A 23,493-nucleotide genomic window follows, 5' to 3' on the forward strand; every position below is an offset into this window, starting at 1 on the left:
GAAGAAACATTACTTGAAACCGATCTCCCTTGCACATAATGTTAGGGATTAAAATGTTGCCTTACGATATCTGTGTGCATTGGAGCATCCCATTTCTTGCCTTAACGTTGCTTCTTATACCTGGGGCGCGAATCGGAAAAGTATTTTATTTTAATTATGCTCTTTAAGGGCAGAATCAGGGTTTTTAACAGTAGTCTTTTTAATACGGTATTTTGCTTTTATAATTATTTATAGCTGCACTTTATTTCTGTACTTTTATTGCCTATTTTGGATTGTGCCGAATACAGATTTTGAACCAAACCGACAACCCAGTACCAAGAGAAAAGGCCAAACGTGATATAGACTGGGCCTCTTATACACCCGTGCTGGCAGGTTCATCTGTTACATAAACGGCGAGGGCCTTCTTGGGGTTTTGTGGCAGGAGACAGATTGAATATGCTACTTACCAGTATGCATCTGTTCTTGGCATGTAGGGCTGCTGACATTCATATCTGTGCATAGATCGCCGCCTAGTGTTGGGTCCGGATGTTTGCACGTTGTTGTCCTGGAAGAGTCTTCGAAGTATCCTGAGATAGGTGACTCCTCCCCTGGACTACAGTGCGCATGGGCATCCTCTCCATCCTCAGATTGTTTTTCGCCATTGTGGCAGTGATGGAGTAGATACAGAAAGTGATGACCATGCTATACAGTAATTCTGAGAGCTGCAGCCGCTACAGGCGCCGGGGAGGAGGGTGGGCGATATGAATGTCAGCAGCCCTACATGCCAAGAACAGATGCATACTGGTAAGTAGCATATTCAGTTCGAGGCATGTGGGCTGCTGAATTCATATCTGTGCATAGAATACATAGCAGTACCTCCCATTAGCGGCGGCTACCAGTGCCAGCTGCAGCGGTCTGAAAAGAGTTTTGAGAACAGCCTGTCCTACAGCTGCCTGCTGTTTTGAGTGTACATCTACACAATAGTGTTTGGTAAATGTATGTATAGTGGACCATGTGGCTGCTCTACATATATCATGTAAAGGAATGTTTCCCAGGAAAGCCATGGAGGCCCCTAGCTTACGTGTTGAGTGGGCCCGTGGGGGAATCGTTAATGTGCGTTTAGCCTTTTGATAGCAAATTTGAATACATGTAACAATCCATCTGGCTATACCTGCTTTGGAGATGGCGTTGCCTTTGTGTTGTGGGGAAAAGGCAACGAAAAGTTGTTTTGTCTTCCTAAAGTTTTTGGTTCTGTCTATATAGTACATGAGGGCTCTTTTGACGTCTAGTGTATGGAGCATTCTTTCAGCGACATTTTGTGGATTCTGAAAGAAAACAGGCAGTTCAATCGTTTGATTCATGTGGAACTGCGATATTACTTTAGGCATGAATTTGGGGATGGTACGTAGTACGACCCTGTTTGCGTGAACCTGTATGAATGGCTCTTGAATGGTTAGTGCCTGGAGTTCACTAACTCTTCTCAACGAAGTGATTGCTACTAGGAAAGCTACTTTCCAGGTGAGGAATTGAATCTCACATGAGTGGAGAGGTTCGAAGGGTGGACCCATCAGTCGGGTGAGGACCAAGTTGAGGTTCCACACTGGTGCTGGTGCGTGTCTTGGGGGAATTACTCGTTTAAGTCCCTCCAAGAAGGCTTTGATGGCAGGCACCCTGAATAAAGAGAGGTGCTGCCTGTTTTGGAGATAGGCTGCTATTGCGGTTAAATGGATACGTATTGAGGTGTATGCCAGATTGCATCGGTATAGGTGTAAGAGGTAACAGATTATGTTTTGAATGGATGTGTCTAGCGGGTTAATGCCATTGTTATTGCAATAAATGACAAACCTCTTCCATTTGGCTGCATAGCAGGCTCTGGTAGTGGGTCTCCTAGCTTCCTTAATGATCTCCATACAGTCAGGTGGCAGGTTTAGGTAGCCAAACTCTAGGACTTCAGGAGCCAGATCGCCAGGTTCAGCTGTTGTGGATCTGGGTGCTGAATGTCTCCATGGTTCTGCGTCAAATGCGCGGGTTTGATCCGCAGCCTTTGATGCGGCACCACGGAAAGTTCCAGAAAGGTGGTGTACCATGGCTGGCGTGCCCATGTTGGAGCAACCAGGAGGAGTGTCAGTGAGTGTTGTCGCAGTTTGCGTGCCACCAGCGGTATCAACGGCGCTGGGGGAAAAGCGTACGCAAATCTGCCGGACCAGTTCATCCATATCGCATTGCCCTGCGACTGTGGATGTGGGAACCTGGCGGCAAAGCTTTGGCATTTTGCGATTTAGTTTGTGGCGAATAGGTCTATCTCTGGATGACCCCACTGTTGGATGTACGGTTGGAGTACTGACGGATGTAGCTCCCACTCGTGCATCTGGTGGCTGTGTCTGCTGAGCAGATCCGCCATCTGGTTGTCCTTGCCGGGGAGGTGTTCCACCATGAGGAATATGTTCCTCTGACTGGCCCACTTCCACATGCTCTGAGCCAGATGAGACAACTGTGGAGAGTGTGTTCCTCCCTGCTTCTGTATGTAGTACATGGCAGTCATGTTGTCCGTCCGGATCAACACGGCTTTGTTGCACAAGTGTACTTTGAATGCCTTCATGGCGAGGAAGATTGCCATCAGTTCCAGAACGTTGATGTGCATCTTCTTTTGTTGTATTGTCCATAGTCCCTGCACTGTGTAATTGAGTACATGAGCTCCCCATCCCTGGAGAGACGCGTCCGCTGTCAGTATTATTTGTGGAACAGGCTCGTGGAATGGTCGGCCCTTGCAAAGGTTTTGTGGATTCCACCAATGCAGAGAGTTGTACGCCCGACCGCTCACCAACACTAGGTCTTTTAATTGCCCGTGAGCCTGATTCCATTGACGTGCTAAGCACTCCCGAAGCGGGCGCATATGTAGTCTCGCGTGTGGGACTATGAAAATGCAGGAGGCCATCATGCCTATCAACTGCATGAACACTCGCGCAGGAAGGGAGTGTTGGGGGTTGAACTTGGAAATTAGCATTTGCATGCCGTTGATCCTCACTAAATTTGGCTGAGCTGTGGCTGCCAGAGTGTCTATGGTCGCACCTAGGTACTGTTGTACGTGTGCGGGTTGGAGATGTGATTTTGGGTAATTTAGTGAGAATCCCAGACTGTGAAGAAGGTGAATGGTGCGGGACATGTGGCTGGCACATTGCTGGGCTGACTTTGCCTGAACAAGCCAGTCGTCCAGGTAAGGGAAGACGTGAATGTGTTGCCTCCGTAGATGTGCAGCCACAGTAGCTAGGCACTTTGTGAAAACTCTGGGTGCTGTTGTCACTCCGAAGGGAAGGACTTTGAATTGGTAGTGCTGCCCCTGAATGGTGAACCGGAGATATTTTCTGTGTGACGGGTGTATGGGTGTGTGGAAATACGCATCTTTGAGGTCTAGCGTGGCTAGGAAGTCTCCCTGTCTGAGGAGCGGGAGAACCTGCTGTAGGGTGAGCATGTGAAAATGCTCTGAGAGAATGTAGTGGTTGAGGGGTCTCAGGTCTAGGATAGGTCTGAGTGACCCGTCCTTTTTTGGTATAAGAAGTACAGAGAGTACACCCCTGTCCCCTGCTGGTGGACGGACACGACCTCTATTGCGCCTTTTTGCAGCATACTTAGCACTTCCTGCTGTAATAACGCTAAGTGCTCTGAGGACATAGGACGGTGCCTTGGCAGTATGGTGGGTGGAGTGGAGGTTAATTCGAGACAGTAACCGTGTTGGATAACATCTTTGACCCACCTGTCCGTGGTGATGGAATCCCACGTGGACAGGAACCGCTGGAGCCTTCCCCCGACAGGTGTTATGTGGGCGGGGGGAAGGGAGAGGGCGTCACTGTTTGTTCTTGGGGGAGGACCTGGTATTGCCGTAACCACGTCCTCTGCCTTTGGTGCTGGAGCCACGATATCCTCCTCGGGTGTTTTTATCGTAGGAACTCTGTGTGCCCCCTTTATTGTAGGTTTGCTGTGCCCCCTGTCCTCTACCTGCACCTCTATTTCCGGGGCGACGAAAGGAGCCACTACGAAATGTCTGCGTTTGCAGTGCCCCCATTGACTTCGCAGTGTCCGTGTCTTTTTTTATCTTTTCTAAGGTGGTGTCAACCTCTGGTCCGAATAAGTAGTCGGGGTTGACCGGCTGATTGAGGATGTTATTTTGGACCTCAGGTTTGAATCCGGAGATTCGTAACCAGGCGTGTCGTCGTAGCATGACGCTGGTGTTTATTGCCCTTGCAGCAGTGTCTGCAGCATCCAGTGCACACTTGATGGATACGTTTGTGAGAAGTTGTCCCTCCCTGATGAGGAGCTCCGCTGCCTCTTTGTACTCGTCTGGTAGGTGTTGGAGTAGGGTCTCTAACGTGTCATAGTGTGAGCGGTCGTAGCGAGCTAGGAGCGCCTGTGTATTGGCAATGCGCCATATGTTTGCTGCCTGGGCTGCAATCCTTTTGCCGGAGGTCTCTAGAACCTTGGACTCTTTGTGCGGGGGAGGAGCATCACCAGATGTCTGCGAGTGTGCCCGTTTGCGAGCATTGGCAACTACGATGGAGTCCAGAGGCAACTGGCTTCTAATGTACGTGGGGTCCCCAGGTGCGGGTTTGTACTTTTTCTCGATCCTGGAGTTTATTACCCGTGCCCTGGTGGTTTCCTTGAAAATGTCCTTTGCTGGCTTGAGGACACCTTTTAACATGGGCAGAGTCTTTACAGTCCTCTCGGAGCATGCAAAAGTGTCCACCAAGAAATCGTCCTCGATAGTGTCTGAGTGGAGTTGCACCCCATGATTGGCTGCGGCACGTTCTAGGAGGGCGGTGAATGCAGCAGTGTCCTCTGTGGGGGACGTTTTTGCACCATAAAGTTGCGTGTCCTGTGTATCCAGAGCGGCACCTGGGTCTACAGGGTCATCCCAGACTTGATCAGGGTCTTGCTGGCCCTCAGGGTCCATGTCCCCGGGGTAGGTGGTGTCGTCACCCATGTAGTCCTCCACTGCATCCGTGTCGGAGTGCGTCGGAGAGAATGACTGTTGATCTGTGTAAGAGGTGTGGATGCGTTCATAAAGAACTGGTTCCGATTCCGCCGGCATTTTTTGCTTTAGCGGGATCCTATAAGAGTCCAAAGCCTGCCCTGAAGTGATCTTCCGCTTTCGGAGCATGAGCCTGCCGGTGTCGGCGTCGATGAAGTGGGACGGTGATGTCCCAGTAGGAGAGTGTTCGGTAGATGGGGACCTTGTCTGGGTAACACGTGTTCTGATCTCGAACATTTTCGGCGCCGTGGATGGCGGCAAACCAAAGGTGATGTTGGCCGGTGCCGTAGGTGCCTTCTGTGCCTTTTTCGGTTCGGAGCCCGACGAGGTCTGGAGGGCTGCCTTTTCCCTGATGCGTTGCAAGGACGCTGCCACTTGTCGCACCTGGAACGCCGACGGTGCTTTGGCGCCGAGTGGTTCCGTAGAGGCAGGTGTGGACTTCTTCGAAGTCACCGGGTCATCGAGTCGAGGAGAGGTAGTAGCTGTCGACGGAGTCGATGAGTGGACCATGGTCGCTGCTTTCGAGGTGGATTGCGATGCAGTGGCCATTTTCACCTTGGTGGCCGGTGCCGATTGTTTCGGTGCCGGGGGCCGAGGCGCTTTGGCGGTACCGACGGCTTTTCTTTTTGGGTCGGCGCCGACATCGGCTGCAGCGAGTTCGGCACCGAAGTCCCTTTTGGTGCGGTCGGAGCCGACGGGTTTGGCTGGCGTCGAAGGTGTGGTGGTCCTCGAGCCGACCAGTGTCAGTTTCACTTTCGGTTTCTGTTGAACCGGTGCGATGATTGGTTTCGGTTTCGTGGAAGGGAAACCAGTCTTTTTAGGTAATAATGGCTCTCGCTGTATGTCCGTGGCCGGGCCAGAGGGCGGGGCCGAAGAACTGCGGGATTGGTCTTGGGTAAGGCCCGAAGGCGATCCCTCGACCGGAGCCGTCGACTGACACACTGGGATATCCTCCATTTGGACGGGTAGGCCCTGCTCCTCACCAGAGCTACCTTCTTCGGCCCCTAAGGCCTCATCGTAGTCTCCTACCTCATCGTCGGCTTCTTCCCTGTGAAAAAGCTCTTCATCTACGTCTTCCGATCGGGAACCGTGTTCGGAAGCGGGGCTGGAGGGTATATTTTCCACGCTTTCGACATCTTCGTCCTCGGTGCTGAAGATGTTGGTCGGGGCCGGTGCCGCTTGCTGCGCTTCCAGTCGCGCGGCTCGTCGATTCCGGAGAGTCTTCTTGGATCTGAATCGGGCACAGGTCATGCATTTCGATTCGTCATGATCCGATGAGAGGCATTTGTTACACACCGGGTGGACGTCGATATGGGGGTATTTGGCGTGGCAAACAGGACACCGCTTGAATGGGGTCCTCGATTCCATCGTCGAAGTTCGGTCGATGGTCGGATTTAATGGATCCGAAAAGTTGTTAAAATCGCTAAACTAGCCTGTAAACTGTCGATACCGATCGGGAACAGTACCGACGAAAACTAAAGGCCTTTTGAAAACTAAATTTTCCTAACTTGAGTCAAGATAAGCACATCCGAACCCAATGGCGGAAAAAAACAATCTGAGGATGGAGAGGATGCCCATGCGCACTGTAGTCCAGGGGAGGAGTCACCTATCTCAGGATACTTCGAAGACTCTTCCAGGACAACAACGTGCAAACATCCGGACCCAACACTAGGCGGCTATCTATGCACAGATATGAATTCAGCAGCCCACATGCCTCGAACACTGGGAAGTATGCAATGTTTTGCTATTGTTTACCACTGGCGTCCCAGTGCCACAATATTATTAAGAGGCAATTGCATAATCAAGTTACTCACTTGAAACCGGCATTGCAAAAACATAGCATTAAATCTCATCGGTATCTAATGGCAAAAGAAAGCCTCTCACCTGCAGAGAACAATCCCTTCAAGAACCCAAAGCTCTCCCCCAGCTTTTCAAAGTCTGGCAGCAGTTTCGCAAAATCCTCAGCATCGGGCAGGGCTCGGCTGAACTTTTCTGTAGAAAGTTGAATGAGAATGACATTACAATTATAAAGTGTGTGAAGTACATTAAACAATACATTTCCATTTCTTTTGTTTATATCTATTCCATACATTATTATTCAATTAAGTAAAAGGCAAAAGTGCACCCATCCTTTTTATTACATCCGTGAACCAGTGAGGATTGTGTAGAAAAGAAATCTGCACTAGGTAAAACATAAGGAAACATTTAGAATTGCCTCACCATTGCAGTAAGATGCAAGCGCAAACCAGGCGATTTAACGGCAACTTATTGAAGCTTGCCTGGTCTATTTTCATGGCTGATGCATTGATCAATAAGACCCTGAATAATTGGTCCCATATTTTGTGCAAGAGACCAGCAATGTTACCGACGTTACAAGTTCATGTTTTAAAGAATCAGACTGCCCCTTTGCCTTTCATTTCACTGCGCTCCGATTGAATAACAATAAATGATAGAATTCTGTATTCCACAAATAAAAACAAATCTGCCTTTCTAGCAGTAATAGTTGGGTTCTACATCCTTACGGTTTGAGACCAGATAATACGATTCAGTGGCCTCATTTTCATGACTTGTGTACAGTGCTCGTCCTTGCTAGGTGGATGTTCATGATGAAGAAAAGTAGCTTACCCGAGAGTCCTACTGCTCGAAGTCGTACCCGTCTCCAGATAGGGCATCTTTATTACATTTTTAAAAAGCATTATCAGAGGAACGCATCGATTGGAAGAGCCTATCTACCTCATTGAGGCAGTCTTTTATTTTGGGGCAATTAAACTAATAGGATCTTAAAAACCAATCCAGAAATCCTATTCAAAGCGCCGCTGGACATAGAAAGCCTTCCGGGGAGTAGGACTAGAACGTGGATCTATGAAAGCTACCAACAAGGGCGAATTGACAACAACTTATTATCCAGATCAGATCTTTCATTAATTGTCAAGTAGTACAAACGTACAATACTGAAGAGAGCGAGACTCACATAAACAAGTCCATTTGGGAATTGCATGAAGCCATCCCGTGTGTGCCACATGTGACCAGTCTGTTCAGCGTTGCCATGGCACAACGAAATGCTTGAAGAACCCATTTAAAACATTCCCTGTTGCTACAGCTCCTTTCCCTTGGAAACCTGCCCAAAGACGATAGCAGCAAATCTGTCTTATAAAAGACATTAGTTCCCATGACAGAATAGAGAACGGCTGATCTTCAGCACAACCTGTTTTTTTAAAGAATCTGATCTAAGCCAATAGTAAAGCCAGTGAGCAGCTCGGAGGTGCATCTAGGAGAAGTAGTAGTTTTACTGGACACAAACTGTAGGTCTGTATCGTGCACTGCTTAAAAGGAACCTCCAATGGGCTTAAGATGGCTCTCTTTAGCCAATAGGCTAGGGCTGCTTAAAGGACATGGGGCTAATGTTCTGAAAACCCCCTCATGACTTCTCCGATGATCCTTTGTCTGAACAAAGAGGTTTCATTCAGAGGTCTCCTGAATCTAGAACACCCCATTATATTCACTCCAGAAGAAGAGCAGATAAACACAGCATGTGATATAGCGCACACCATTCATTCTTCAGTCTCCTTAAAACAAGGACAAAACCTTTCATTGCACTTGTGTTCCTCTAGATACACTGTGCATGTGCACTTCAGGGCTTCAGGACCGGGGGCTACAGTATAGACGTGGTGGTCTGCGCTATCAGCAGCTTCTCTTCTGTCTTAGCAGATCGCTCTGAATGGCAAGATGAGACGCCCATGTTCCATTTAATGTTGTGCACAAGATTTTCACTGTTATTTCTCTAGTAAGTGCTCCCATGTGGAAGGTTATGTCGTCACCATCAGTGCCCCCGGCTTCAATTATTGGAAAGGCACTGAATCAGTGCTGTGAAAACAGTAGAATTCTAAACAAGTTCCTTTACGTAGACAAAATGGAATTGATCGCAGAAGACTGTGGCTCTAGGTGTTTCAAATAATTCAGATATCGACAGTGAGAACTTCCGTGGAATAGGTCATGTTTACGCCAGACTGTCAATCAATCATGCAATTTGTAAAGCGCACTACATACCCGCAAGGGTTCCAAGGGGCTGAGGGAGGGGAGGGGAGGGGGGGGGGGGAGCTGCAGCTATTGGTCGAACAGCCATGTCTTGAGTTGTCTCCTGAAGGTTAGAAGATCTTCGGTTTGTCGTAGGATGGGGGGGGTGTTCCAGGTCTTGGCGGCGCGGTGAGAGAAGGATCTGCCTTCGGCTGTGGTTCTGCGGATGCGTGGGACGGTAGCCAAGGAGAGGTCTGCGGAGCGGAGTGTCCTGTTGGGTACGTAGAAAGAGAGTCGGCTGTTGAGGTAGGCTGGGCTGGTCTTGTGGAGTGCCTGGTGTGCGTGGATTAGCAGCTTGAAGGAGATTCTTTTGACGACAGGGAGCCAGTGCAGGTTCCTCAGGTGGGGAGTGATCTGGTCGCGATGCGGGACGTCGAGGATCAGGCGTGCAGAGGCATTCTGGATTCTTTGCAGTCTGTTGATGAGCTTGGTTGGGGCTCCGGCATAGAGGGCGTTTCCGTAGTCGAGTCTGCTGCTGACTAGGGCCTGGGTGACTGTTTTCCTTGTGTCTGTCGGGATCCATCTGTAGATCTTGCGGTGCATACGGAGGGTGTTGAAGCAGGTGGAGGAGACAGTGTTGACTTGTTTGGGCATGGTGAGTTTCGAGTCGAGGATGACTCCCAGGTTGCGGGCGTGGTTGGTGGGTGCTGGGGATGGGGGGCCCCAGCGATGCGGGCCACCAGGAGTCGTCCCATGCTGAGGGGTTGGGCCCGAGGATGAGGATCTCCGTCTTGTCTGTGTTCAGCTTAAGGCGGCTATCCTTCATCCAGTCGGCGACGGCCTTCATTCCCTGGTGGAGGTTGGATTTGGTGGTGAGGGGGTCCTTGGTGAGGGAGAGGATCAGTTGCGTGTCGTCGGCGGAGGATAATAATATGTTGAGGTTGTGATGTCGGGCGATACGTGCAAGGGGTGCCATGTAGACGTTGAACAGTGTCGGACTGAGGGTGGATCCCTGCGGGACGCCGCAGATGATCTTCGAGGCTTCGGATTGGAACAGGGGGAGGCAGACTCTCTGGGTTCTGCCGGAGAGGAAGGAGGAGGTCCAGTCCAGGGCCTTGTCTTGGATTCCTGCATCGTGGAGTCGTGTGCGTAGTGTGCGGTGGCAGACGGCGTCGAAGGCGGCGGAGAGGTCCAGAAGGATGAGGGACGCTGTCTCGCCGTTGTCCAGTAGGGTCCTGATCGTTGTCCAGTAGGGTCCTGATGTCGTCTGTGGTGGCGATGAGGGCGGTCTCGGTGCTGTGGTTGCTGCGGAACTCTGACTGGGAGGGATCCAGGATGCGGTTGTCTTCGAGGTAGCGGGTGAGCTGGCTGTTGACTATCTTCTCGATGACCTTAGCTGGGAACGGAAACCGGGAGATGAGCTGGAAGTTTTTGAGTTCGCTCGGGTCCGCCTTGGGATTCTTCAGTAGGGCGTTGATCTCGGCGTGTTTCCAGCTCTCAGGGAAGGTCGCGGTCTCAAAGGAGAGGTTGATGATGTTGCGCAGGTGGGGTGCGATGGAGCTGCCGGCTTTGTTGAAGGTGTGGTGTGAAAACGGGTCAGACGGCAAGCTGGAGTGGATTGTGCCCATGGTCTTGATTGTTTCTTTGTTACTCACGTTGGCCCAGGTTGTCAGGGGGTTGTGGTTGGTGGGGTGTGGTGGGTCTGGCGTGTTGGGACCTGTTAGGGTCGTCCTGAGGTTGAAGCTGTCGTGGATGTTGCGGTGGAAGAAGGTGTTGAGGGAGTCGCACAGGGCTTGTGACGGCGAGATGTCGTTGGCGTTGGAGCTGGGGTTGGAGAGTTCCTTCACGACGTTGAAGAGCTCCTTGCTGTTGTGTGCGTTGTTGTCGAGACAGTCTTTGAAGGAGGTCCTCTTGGCGGCCCTGATAAGGTGGTGGTGGTTGCTGTTTGCGTCTCTGTGGGCTGCGCGGTTGCCCGGTAACTTTTCGCTGTGTGTCAGGACTCCTAGGGGCGCTTGGACAATAGCGGGTACAGTGTTGGGCAGAAGTTATAGGTCAGGAAGAAGAATGCGGGCCAGAGGCAATGGCTGGACCAGGCTGAATCAAAAATGGAACCGAAGAAGGGCCGCCGCTTTCTAATCATCGCAGCGGTCTAGTTTATTTATTCCCCACAGGTGTTCAGAGGCAGCTTGAGGCGCGCGCGCAGGAACCAACGCGCACTTCACTGAGGAAGTTACAGAGCACGCAGGTTAATTCGTAGGCTCCTCAGATTTAGTCAGAGAGTAACCTCGTCGGGTTTCGCCCGGTTTCTCGTCCGCTACCTCCGTCGGAAGTAGTCAGAAGCAGTCTAATTTCGGTGCAAGGTTGAGAAGGAGAAATTTGCTGAGGTAACGTTTTGTGGCGCCTCTTCCCAATTTCTCGGCTTCAGCAGGTGAAAGCAAATCGTCGATGGATACCTAGCGCTACCAGAACCTGAAGGGAGAAAGAACCCATAAGCTAAGTCACAAAGAAAATTATAGAATTACTCTGAATAAATGTAAAATAAAATGTTGTATATAGTTGGAGACTAGACAGTACCTACCAGAAGAATCTAGATTAACGGCAATATCCTGCTAAGAAGGAAAAGGTCGTCAAAAGGGAGTTCCAGAACAGTTAAGAAAAGTCGTTAGAAAATAGATACTTTTAAGAAGAGTCCTTGAACCCTTGACACTGTGCCATATGTTCTCCAACTTCCGGCAGGTGCGCTTTGACGCTAGAAGTTCTGGGGTGAACCAGTTGGCTCTCTTGCTGGTGTCTTTGAGGGTTTGCTTTTTCAGCGGGGCTAGGGTGTTGGCGCAGTCGTCCATCCATCATCTGAGGGTGCGTGCACCATCATTGGGGTTGGTCGGTGGGTGGAGTGCGAGGTTTGTCTGTAGTTGCACTTCAGAGATTTTGCAATCTTGCACCACCTTATCCTAGTTTGACTTTTTCTGGCATGATGTACGAGAGAATCTGTGATGCCCTCGCGACGCTCCTTGAGTCTGCAACATTCATCAGCAAACTGCAAAACTTTGGTAGCAAAGACGGTGACCCAGGATGGCATGCCCCACCAATAGTAGAGGGTGGCTACTGACATCCTGGATTTGCCCCGACACATTGCACGCTGGGCCTTTATGTGCCTCCCCGGAGGTCTTGGAGTCTCAGGAATGTACTCATGTGAACCTCTACGTGCCTCTCCAGAGGTTCTGGAGTCTCAGGAGTGTACTCCTGTGAGTCTCTACGTGCCTCTCGGAGGTCCTGGAGTCTCAGGAATGTACTCATGTGAACCTCTAGGTGCCTCCCCAGAGGTTCTGGGGTCTCAGGAGTGTACTCCTGTGAGGCTTTATGTGCCTCCCCGAAGGTCCTGGAACCTCAGGAGTGTACTCCAGTGGTGGATTGGGATTTAAAAGACCAAGTCAGAAGGCAACATCTTTGACCAGGTCAAACCTGGTTGATGTATCTAACCTTCACTCCATTGCGGTTAGTCTCAAATTCCGCGTAGTTCCCAGTCTACTGTGGCCCTTGACTATCATCGGCTCTAGTGTTTTTTGGCGCCGTTTCTACCTAAAACTTTAGGAATGCATATCTCCAGTTACCCTTATTGAACTTGACATTTTGTTTTGTTACTATTTTTCTATTTCAGTTTGGGATTTCTATGGTTTTGCATTCTGCCTTGATTACTGTTTTGGTCCTACATAAATATGTACACATTGCCCAAAGTTAAGCCTGTCTGCACTGTGCCATAGCTACTGGGGGTGGAGCTCAGTGTCATTAAGTGACTTTGAGAGGCCACCCTGACAAGAGCAGGGATTATTTCTTGAGGTGGGCAGTCACCCACCCCAAATGATAATCCACTTTCTTACAGTGATACGTTGACTCTGCTTGTAGAATAAGCCACCATCGAATCCACACCAATCTGAGACTGTGGGCCAAGTCTTTTGACCCTGAACTTAAAAAACAAACTCCCTCGTGAGAGGCATCAGCTTCTCCATCCATCGCAGCCAAGAGACACTGTACGGAAGGCCAAACACAGCACTTTATACTCAATGAAATGGGAGGTGGGACCTAACGGCACCTGGACCCACTTAAAAGCAATGATGAGGGGTTAAGGTATAGGGATAACATCAGGACAAACTCCACAACAGGGAAAGGGATAAACTTGAGGAAACATTTAAACTTATGGAAGGGGAATCTAGGAATAGTTGTTCCCTCCCCTTGCTACACGCCGTCACAGTGCTCTAAACAAAACAATGTACCTCACTTTAGAAATTATTTTACCAAAGCGCTAACGCTGGTTTCCTCCATTTGATAATAGAGTAAGAGACGTTAAAAAAGAGACGTCAGTGAGTAGGAGCGGCTTTACAGAATCATGTACTCACCAAAGTCAATGTGTTGATCGAGTTCCCACACAAAGTCAGGAATGATCCACTTGTACTCGCTGAGGTCCGGCAGCATATCTTTCCACTCGTCATAGGTCTGAAAGAGAGGAAGCAAGCCACGAGCTCAAGAGGAACTGTTTACAGAAACATGCAGAGAGGGTGGTGGAACAGAGAGCAAACATAAGTTGGGGGAGAACTGAAGAACATTACAAGAAACAGACACAAAAAGGAGCTTTTCTGTACAAATAGACATTCTATGAAATAGAACATAAATGAAACGCTTATATCCTTTGTATCAAATCAAGAAGTTTAGTTCATGGGAGCATTCTGCCACAGGAAGCATAAAGCATGTGTATAGCCATGGATTGACAATTGCGGGAACAGCACAATCAACGGCCCTCCCAGTTTCCGCGCTGAGCCATGGACTGACAACTGCGGGGACAGCACAATCAACGTCCCTTCCCGTTTCAACGCTGAGCAATCAATGATTTCCATCTGTTTCGTTGTGTCTGTGTCTGCCAGAGCCAGGCCTGGCATGCAATGCAGTAAAGATTCTTCCTTCACAGGCGACACATGGTACAAAAGTCTAATAGTGAAAAACATTGAAGAGTGGTGAGATGCACACCTTCCTTTTGAAGTTATCATAATGTTCGTCATATTTCTCTGTTTTAGCTTATCTAGGCGTGCAAGCACGGTACGCGCCCTGTCCCATTGCGCTTTTCAATGAAAACATAACACAAAGAAACCACATTCTGGAACCTTTCCGGCTGCACAGCCAATCTGGACTGTATGAATCCAATAAATCAAATATTCCCATAATTTTCATTGTACTCCTTGTTTATACCATGTCTTTTATCAACTTTTCATGTTATTTTAATCGATATTTTACTCATTCGTCTGTCATGCTCTGAATCATAACTCAAACACAAGAGGAGTGTACGTTTCTGCATATCACGGCTTTATTGGCTTCACCCAATGCATTTCGGGAATTTGCATTCCCTTCGTCAGGGGTAACTACAAAGCAAAAAAGTCAAGCACCACCATCAGTATACTATTGCTTTGCTGACTTCAGTAGAAAGCATTCATAAAAACAGTTACATTCCATGAAATTCCTCCAATTTACATGCTTGTCACAGTTTATTTTAAACTTTACTCTTTTATTCATGTGACTTGTCTGCAGCTCCACCCCCCACCTTTATTTTACCCACTCTATTCACCCCCCACTGAAATTGGGTTCAAACAACCATCCTTAATACCCTCATTACGTAACCTCTTCACAAGTTGTTATCCCTACATTACACTAATCATCCCCTCTGTACCAACAGTCCTCCCTCCACTCACCGGTACATGCGTGCGGATATTGTTTTTAAAAACACTGACATCCCAGAATATTACTTCGAGTCCATTAATCTCTCAACTCCCATCACACCGCTTCATACTCACGGTGTGCTTCGGCAGAGCATGACAGACGAATGAGTAAAATATCGATTAAAATAACATGAAAAGTTGATAAAAGACATGGTATAAACAAGGAGTACAATGAAAATTATGGGAATATTTGATTTATTGGATTCATACAGTCCAGATTGGCTGTGCAGCCGGAAAGGTTCCAGAATGTGGTTTCTTTGTGTTACAAAAGTCTAATAAACACTGGTGCTCGAGTTCCCAGCAGAAGTGTAAGGATCAGCTCCCTGCCTCACTAACTCGTATTATCACTCTTTTTTAACTTTAACTGCTAACTAGGACGTAATGACTGAAAATGAACGTTAACATTTATTTTCAGAAGGTGCTAGGATACCAAATGTTATGCCTAACTACGACTTGACCGTGTCAACTTATTACATGTGCTTGTATGAAATATTAGCTTATGGAATAGCCAGTGAATGGCTCCCAACCCTGGATCGCCTGCTACTGGTGTAGGCAAGGGTAAAAGGCAGATATTTTGGGTTAGGCATTATGTCAAAGTGAAAGCATACTTCTGGGCACAGTTACAGCTCTTCTATGTAGTGACTCAATTTGCGCTACAAACAGGAACCAAATTGCATCACACCTGTACTGACAGGATACCACCAGATCTCTGCCGGAGGTGTGGCAGCTACTTCGCTGCCGATATGATACAGCCAATAATACTGCCTGCGTTTGATGTGACAAAACATTGTGTTTTTTAATCTACATCTACCAATAGGCATATAGGGTCATCTGGCCTTTTAATGTGGGACAGAACCTCCTTTCAATACATTGCTCTTTGCTGTTTTTCTAGTCTCTCCAGGAAAGCAAAGAGCACACAGGGGACGTACTAGCAATCCTGCCGGGTATAATGGACCATCCGTGGCATACCTGTTGAGCACACATTGTCGTCATCTTGACATTCTGCTATTGAAATGAGTCTTTTATAATCACAAGTCAACATGTTTGATGTCTCTCAGGTGAGCGCAGGAGGCCTGGAAGAGCACCTAGCTACAGTCCCTGGCGTCTGTATGGCCACATCATACTTCAAAGGCTCCAACCAGTCTGTACAGGCACAATGACGTGAACTTTCTGCCCAAAGTGCATTGCTGCAGCACTGCACAGATGGATAGTGGGCCGGTGTAAGTTTTTGCACAACCTGGAGAAGTGAACAAACTACTCACAGCCAGGCTGATTCAATGGCTGAATCAGCCAAACGAATGGGGCCATTAGTGCGGCTAGCAAGATGAAGATAGTACAAAAGAAAACTACAAGTAAACATGACCGGAAAAAAACAACTCGTTTCAAACAAACATTTCCTTATCCGATTCATCTTTTGTAATAATGTATCAACTTTGGTCAGTGTTGATAGAGCCAACAAAACTAGGGGGATGTGTGGATACTAATGAGATGGGCTCTCTTCAACCCCACATAATAGTGCCCGTCTGCAGCGACTGATTGATTCTTGTTATAGAAAAATAAGCACACAGAAGAGCTAAAGGAAGTAGAAAAGGATAATCTGTGAGAGTCACTCGAGCTAGAAGGCACAGCTGATGAAACATACAAAAATGGAAAAGAAATTAAATTATGGAATAAGAGCTTTGAATATAAAGAACAGTCAGATGAGATTGGTTTAGTTGATTAGTTGACAAAGGGTAGAAAGGAACAGACTGGGCAGTGCTGCAATGTTGGCCTTCCCTTCTACCTACAATTAAATCTGGTAGACACAGTTGATCTTAGACAAAGCAGCCAGTGGGTTATAATAGATGAGGATGAATTGATGCTAACCATAAAGTATCTGCAGAGGTGGAAGGGAGTTGCCCACACTGGGTCCCCAGCAAGAGCTATGCTCGGTAGACACTACCAGCTGTGTTTTCAGCAATTTTAAAGTAAAAAGTGAAGTCGCAATCCTCGTACGGAGGGTATAGATCCCTCGTCTTCAAGAAAGTCTGTGCATAATCCGCGTTTTAGTGCCTGCTAACACTTAGATTCAAGTGGCCAAACTCATCTGTCCAGGATCGCAAATGGGAAGATGATGCCCCAAACCCAAATACAGTTCAGGCCTTCGAGGCCCACGAGGACCCACTGGTTTACTAATTATGGTTAATTACAGTGTAGAACAAGTAAAACTTGTGGTTTTATGCTCACATTTGCTCTCTTTATACAGGACTATGAATTCAGAAATGTTTCAAAATTAGATTCTAGAAGGAGTCCTGTTAGGTGCTGCTTATGTGCCAGCACGTTGTGTGAAATGTACACTTATTATATTCCAGAAGGTACTAGTGTTGAAATATGAAGAGCACTGACGCAAGGATGTCCTTTGCCCCAACCCCTTTGACCCTTGTTTGTTGCCTGCCTGGAAACTACAAGAGCCTATCCAGCCAAGTTCAGGACCAAGAAAATTCAAATATTGCAGTACGTAGAAGATACCGTCCGTAATAGTGTCTAGGATCAACCTGATGCAGAATGTGGACATGTCAACGTAAAGGATTTAGACATTAACCTCGCATAGCAATGGATTAATCTAAACCTAAACTGGGGGATGTGCTGGAATTCGACTACCGGGGTATAACCCTATCTGCAGGAGGCACATGAGTTAACTAACTAAAACTGAGCAGGGAGCTTGTGTGTGACTTAGAGAAGTCAGGATATGTAACTGTTTATGTGGTGCCCTCTTCATTGTAGTCCATCACGAGCGTATTTAATAAAAAAGTGAATTGTATGATGTCTACATAACGTTTTACTGAGTTCTGAGGAGCAAACCTGCTAGTGCGTCACGAAGAGGAAGATGAGGAAGAACAAAGGCGCGGCATACTGGGGCGGTGCCAAGAGTTATTCCTTTACCCGTATACAACGAGCCTTGTGCACCATTAGACGGCATCGGGCTGAAGTTTAATATATTACTGTTTCACAAAGCAGAACCATGCGCCACCCAAACAAATTTGAATGGATGGTGCAAATATGTAAGGAACCAATATTTTGAAAAGAACAATACACTTTTGGAACCCGTACAGAAGTTAATTGGCAAATATATGGTGGTGGTGTAAGATAAATGAGGCTGGATAGATGAAAAGCCTTAATAAAAAGCATATGTAAAAGAACACAGGTTCACACAGCAACTTAAGAGCAATAGGGAAAGAAGTGATTATCACGAGGAGGTGGAATTTCAATCGCATCTTAATTGATCAGCTACAGTTAGATAAATGCTCGTTGGGTGCCAAGGTTAGGTTCAGCTGTTTGGGATTCATCAAGTTCAGCAGGACGCGAAAGAGAAACTAATCCGTGATTGTAGCTCACGCTTCAAAACGTAACAACCTTGTTTATAACTCTATTTGTTGTAAATTTAGGCATCCTAGAGAAAGTTTGATTAACCTGTGCATTATAAAATGCAAGCTTGAAATTAGGCACGATGATCGACAGTTGTAACTCAGTTGTCACATTTTCGATAAACATATGGGCGTAGATACAGCACAGCAATAATATGTTTTTAATATTTTGTGAAAATGAAGGACTGGCACCCTACGTTAAATATTTTTCTAGGTGTGTCAATGATTCCGAATATTCCAGACAAAATATTGTGCTCTTGTCTTATGTTTGTGTCTTTTATGATTCATTTTTAAATCGAATAAAGACTGATGATGACATACTGTATAGAACACCTTTTTGCATCTCGGGGTTTGTGACCTAATATCACATTTGAACAGGCTGAAGTTTGTGATTAATGAGATTCTAAATCTATCTTACAATGTTCAACTGTTTTGGGTTGAGCATTATCATACAGTTGTTAAAATATTCCGAGTCCATCCTTCTCCCAGTCTATAAATGTACATTTCTGGTGGTCAGGTGAACATGCAGGGATTTCAAATAATGACATATGTGGGGTTTGGGACAACGAGATATACAACTCCTGAACACTTGGTTCCAATGAACCATGGCTGTTCTCATTATGGTATTTGCATGGCAATCCACCTATGTCTAATGCACAGTAGTTGTCCAGCCGCAAACTGATCTAAGCTAGGTCTGCGGTTTTCCACTGTTTAACTTTTGTAGGTTCAAGTCGATTAAGAATGGGAGCTAAGTAGTGCAGAGATCAACTATCTCCGTTTTACAGCTATACTTGTAAAATATTAAAAACTCTTAAAGTCAGTTAATGGGGTCGTGGCTTGACGCAGACAGGTATAGAAGCATCGGGCTAGGGTTCCCGCATTGCTGAAGGACCCAGAGCCGAAAACGTTGTGGATTGACTGCGGCCATGCACTAACAAAGGAGAACAGATCTGGCAATCCCCCCCCCCCCCCCCGGAGTCGGAATGTGAATGTCTAGGCCGCTTGGCAGTACTCGTTCCATGCATTCCTGTGACTGGAGGAGGAGACACGAGGTGCTGAGGTAGTCGTGGGTTCGGGAATTGATTTCAGTCATCACCTAGTCCGAGGTGATCTCCACCCATTCCCGGGACCTGCTAATCTCTGCCACTTCATTGCCCTGCCCCCCCATGCGGACTTCCCTAAATGCTTTAGACATTCCAGCCCTTTCTATGGAGCAAGAGGGTCTAGAGGCTGACATCTCATAAGAGATCAGGTAAGGCCCTGGGGGAAGATGGTTATTTTATTGAATTCTGAAAGATGGCTAAACCTCTAACTGTCCCGCTATTGTGCAAGTTTGTTCAGGAAGCCTTGGAATGTAGAAGACTCGCCACAGACTTTAACAGACTTCTCATTGTCTTTATCCAGAAACCTGGTAGATATTTACTGGACCGTGACAGCTAGAGGTCGATATCGCTCATTAATATGGATGCCAAAATTTGGGCCACTCACTTGCAGACCTGTATTTTTGCCTTGATTCATCCCAACCAGGTAGGGTTTGTTCCGGGTCAATCATCACCCAATGACCTACGACTCTGGTTTCCCATTCTCTGGCACATTAAAGACTTGGATGAAACGGTGCTCATCTCCCTCGACGCCAAGAAGGCATTTGACAGTACAGTGGGAGTACCTTCTTCATACCATAGTCCGGATGGGGTTCAGACAAAGATTTTTTAACATTGGTTCAGGGAATGTATACCGATCCTTCATATCAGATGGGTCACATGCTCACTGTGTCACTGGAACCAAGCTGTACCTGGCTAATGAGCCCATAACTAAGGCTAAACTAGTCCTGGGTTGCTTGTGATCCAGTTCAGGGAGGACCTGGCTTGAGAGTTCAGGCTGGGCTGTTCCTAATAGGAGCAGGGTCAAGATTGATTTGCGTAAGGCTGGGTCCAAACTTAGATGACATGGAGAGCAAAAGAAGGTTGGGTTGGAGTGCTATCCAGAGTGATTGCCAGTGGTTAGACTTATTGCAAGCATTCATTCCATCAACTTTAGTGTGTTCCAATCAAATGGGTCCTTCTTGCCTTGGATATTTATCCAGGGGACTACTACTATAAATCCATGTCTGAGCAGGATTAAACAACTAGACTTTGTTAAATGGGACGGAGTATCATAACAGCCTACAGTATCTTTCACAAAAGTCCTGTTCACCTCAAATATTTGGTTACTGGACGTAAAAAGATGCAACACTTCATTGCATAGCTGTGTGAAATAGGCATAATTGGGAACAGATATTAAAGGACAATTCTTGTTATACCGAGGTTAACATACATTTCATGGCTTCGTGTTTACGTTCTGATACAACAAAGCCTACACACTACATACCAATTGTCTACATGGACTGTCAGGGGACAGAGTTCGGATGGAGCCTCTGCTTACCTTTACACTTATTGAAATGTGAGCCTCTCAGAAAGACCATCTAGAAATCTTGTGTCCTCCCATATTTACAAACCTGGGACTGGGGAAGTCTCCGCTGGAAGATGATGACTCATGCCCTGGATTTACGTGCCTTCCACTACATCACCAGTAAAACAAGAAATGCAGAAGTAAAGTACCTTTTTGGCTGTGTATCCACCTCCTACAGCTGATCCCAGGACAATATATCGAAGTTTGAGAAGCCGAGATGCGAGTCGAATGACCCAGAAGTGTCTCTGAAGCTGGTGCCCATGCTTCACTGTCAGGAGTCTGGTTCTTCGGAACGGGTGGCGAGAAAATGAGGAATATTGATGTGCAGACGGCCTCAACACAAGCTTCTGAACCTTTAAAGCTGGACGATAGTGGTGGATGCTTCGGGAAACCAAATGCAGCTTTTGAAGCGGTAGTTTTACTTTTTTTCCACAGCCTACACTTACTAGGCTCCGGCAAACAGCACTAAAAAGAAAAGAAAAACACTTATCAAGAAGCTAAGAATGAAACAAACCCAAGGATTGGTCATGTTGCACAAGGAATTCAGTGCAGTTAGCAGTCTAAACTCAGCAGATAGAGGAAATACCAGCTTAATAATATCAAACGCAGAGAAGAGATTTTTCTACTTAGCTACTTGCATTTCACAATCTACACTTGTGAGAAAAGTCCAGGCCAGGGACAGCAGGTGCAACATCTCTGCCATGTTTCTTTGTTCACTAGATGTTCCCATAAATGTTGTTTTTTCTGAAGGGTTTGTGGGGCACCCGAAGTGCAGTTCTAGTGCTTCTCAGGCATGTCCTTGGGGTGTCCTGAGAATGGAGGGAATCTCTACATGGAATAGATCCCTTTGATCCCACAGGCATGAGCTCTAGCTTGTGGCAGCGGATTGGTTGTAGGGGAAAGATTTGCAACCGGGTTCCTTCACCATGCAAAATGAAGTCCAGAGCTGAGGTGAGAAGGAGTCCCCCATTTCTTTTTGTTACTGTATTGTTCAACAACATTACAGTCATCACTGGCGTCATACTCTGTGAACATAAGAACACATTTCACATACTTTGCAACCAAACAACAGCAGAATACATGTTTATTTATGGTGTGTGCTGATCACAGAGTACCACCCCTTGCCCCAAAACTTGTTCCTCCTCTTACTTTCCTTCCATGCCTCTGTAGGGGAAAAACTATGTGGAGTCCCTTCAGAAGAGCTCCTAGAAGGTAGACCCATTTTGTGCTGGGTACATGTCCTTCCCAGACTCCTCTCGGAGGAAGGAAAGGGAGACACAGACGGACTGGTCTGAAATCAGGACATTTTGAGAGAAGGCCTCTGTCCAACTGTCTGACTACAGCAATATACACTGGAGCTGCTCAGGGACCATTGTTGCTGTGGTGAGTCTTGAGTGTGAAGCGAGCGTGCTGCACACATTCTCCAGACTACGACGGAGCCTGAAGGCTCAGCAGAAGCTCTGCTGCTGGCCTTGGCGTCTGAGGAAGCGCAGAGCCAACCAGCGTGCTGAATTCACTCGCAAGGCTAAGAGTGATCCTGAAGGCTCTGTAGAGGCTCTGCTGCGGTCTTTGGCATCTGTGAAAGCCCAGAGGCAGCGAGCGAGCTGCATAAACTCTCCAGGCTAGGACTGATCCTGAAGGCTCAGCAGAATCTCTGCTGCAATCTTTGGCATCTGAGGATGCCCCGAGGCAGTCAGCGCATGGCATAAACTACAGGCTACGACTGTGACTGAAGGCTCTGCAGAAATTCTGCTGCTGGCCTTGGCATCTGAGGAAGCCCCATGCCAGTGAGCATGCTGCATATACTCTCCAGGCTAGGAAGGAACTTGAAGGCTCTACATATGGTCTGCTGCTGGCCTTGGGGTCTGAGGAAGCCCAGAGCCAGTGAGCGTGGTGCAATAGTTAGCGTGCTGCATACGCTATCCAGGCTGGGAGGGAACCTGAAGACTCTGTAGAAGCTATTCTGCTGGCCTTAGCATCTGAGGAGCCCTGAGCCAGCAAGTGCGCTGCACACATTCTCCAGGCTATGACTGATCCTGAAGGCTCAGTGAAGCTCTGCTGCTGCCCTTGGCATCTATGGAAGCCCTGAGCCAGCCAGCATGCTGCATGCACACTCCAGACTAGGAGGGAGCCTGACTGCTCTGCAGAAGCTCTGCTGCTGCCCTTGGCATCTATGGAAGCCCTGAGCCAGCCAGCATGCTGCATGCACTCTCCAGACTAGGACTGACCCTGAAGGCTCTGCTGCTGGCCTTGACATCAAAGGAAGACCCGAGCCAGCCAGCGTGCTGCATGCACTCTCTAGACTAGGAGGGAACCTGCAAACTCTGCAGAAGCTCTGCTGCTGACCTTGGCATCTGTGGCCGTTGACATCAGTGCAAGACCCGAGCCAGCGTGCTGCACACATTCTCCAGGCTATGACTGATTCTGAAGGCTCAGTGAAGCTCTGCTGCTGTCCTTGGCATCTATGGAAGCCCTGAGCCAGCCAGCGTGCTGCATGCACTCTCCAGACTAGGAGGGAGCCTGACTGCTCAGCAGAAGCTCTGCTGCTGGCCTTGGCATTTGTGTAAGCCCCGAAACAGGCAGCGTGCTCCAGGCTAGCACTGAGCCTGAAGGCTCTGATGGCCTTGGTGTCAGAGGAAGCCACGAGCCACCCAAAATAAAAAGGAGATTCAGTCAGGAGCCTGAAGTTCTATCCTCACCTTGAGATTAGAGGTGGCTCTGACAACTATGACATACAGGTAAGATGGTTACTCTCCCTGCTAAGCACAGTCCTCGATGTTTGGTATTTTTATCCATTTTCTTATTGCACAGTTTTTGACCTGCGCCCGCATATGTATGGTTAGGCAGGTGGCTGGCTCCAGAT

At 47.7% G+C, this 23,493-nt stretch overlaps 1 protein-coding gene across 6 annotated transcripts in view; it reads right to left on the reverse strand.

Moving 5' to 3' along the window:
• The window catches only part of OPA1 (OPA1 mitochondrial dynamin like GTPase), a 428,917-nt gene that overhangs the window by 397,846 nt on the left and 7,578 nt on the right, over positions 1-23,493 (reverse strand). For all 6 annotated transcript variants that reach the window (XR_014970881.1, XR_014970880.1, XM_085635800.1 and 3 more), the window contains exons 2-4: positions 20,780-21,095; positions 13,411-13,507; positions 6,887-6,994 (exon numbers count right to left, since the gene is read on the reverse strand). Coding sequence is in view for 4 of the 6 variants with exons in the window: in XM_085635800.1 (XP_085491926.1) it covers positions 6,887-6,994; positions 13,411-13,507; positions 20,780-21,095 (521 nt within the window). In the remaining 2 variants the exon portion in view is untranslated. The remainder of the gene's footprint in view (positions 1-6,886; positions 6,995-13,410; positions 13,508-20,779; positions 21,096-23,493) is intronic.

The sequence above is a fragment of the Triturus cristatus genome, chromosome 11, assembly GCF_964204655.1.
Source record: "Triturus cristatus chromosome 11, aTriCri1.1, whole genome shotgun sequence".
Classification (NCBI taxonomy): domain Eukaryota; kingdom Metazoa; phylum Chordata; class Amphibia; order Caudata; family Salamandridae; genus Triturus; species Triturus cristatus.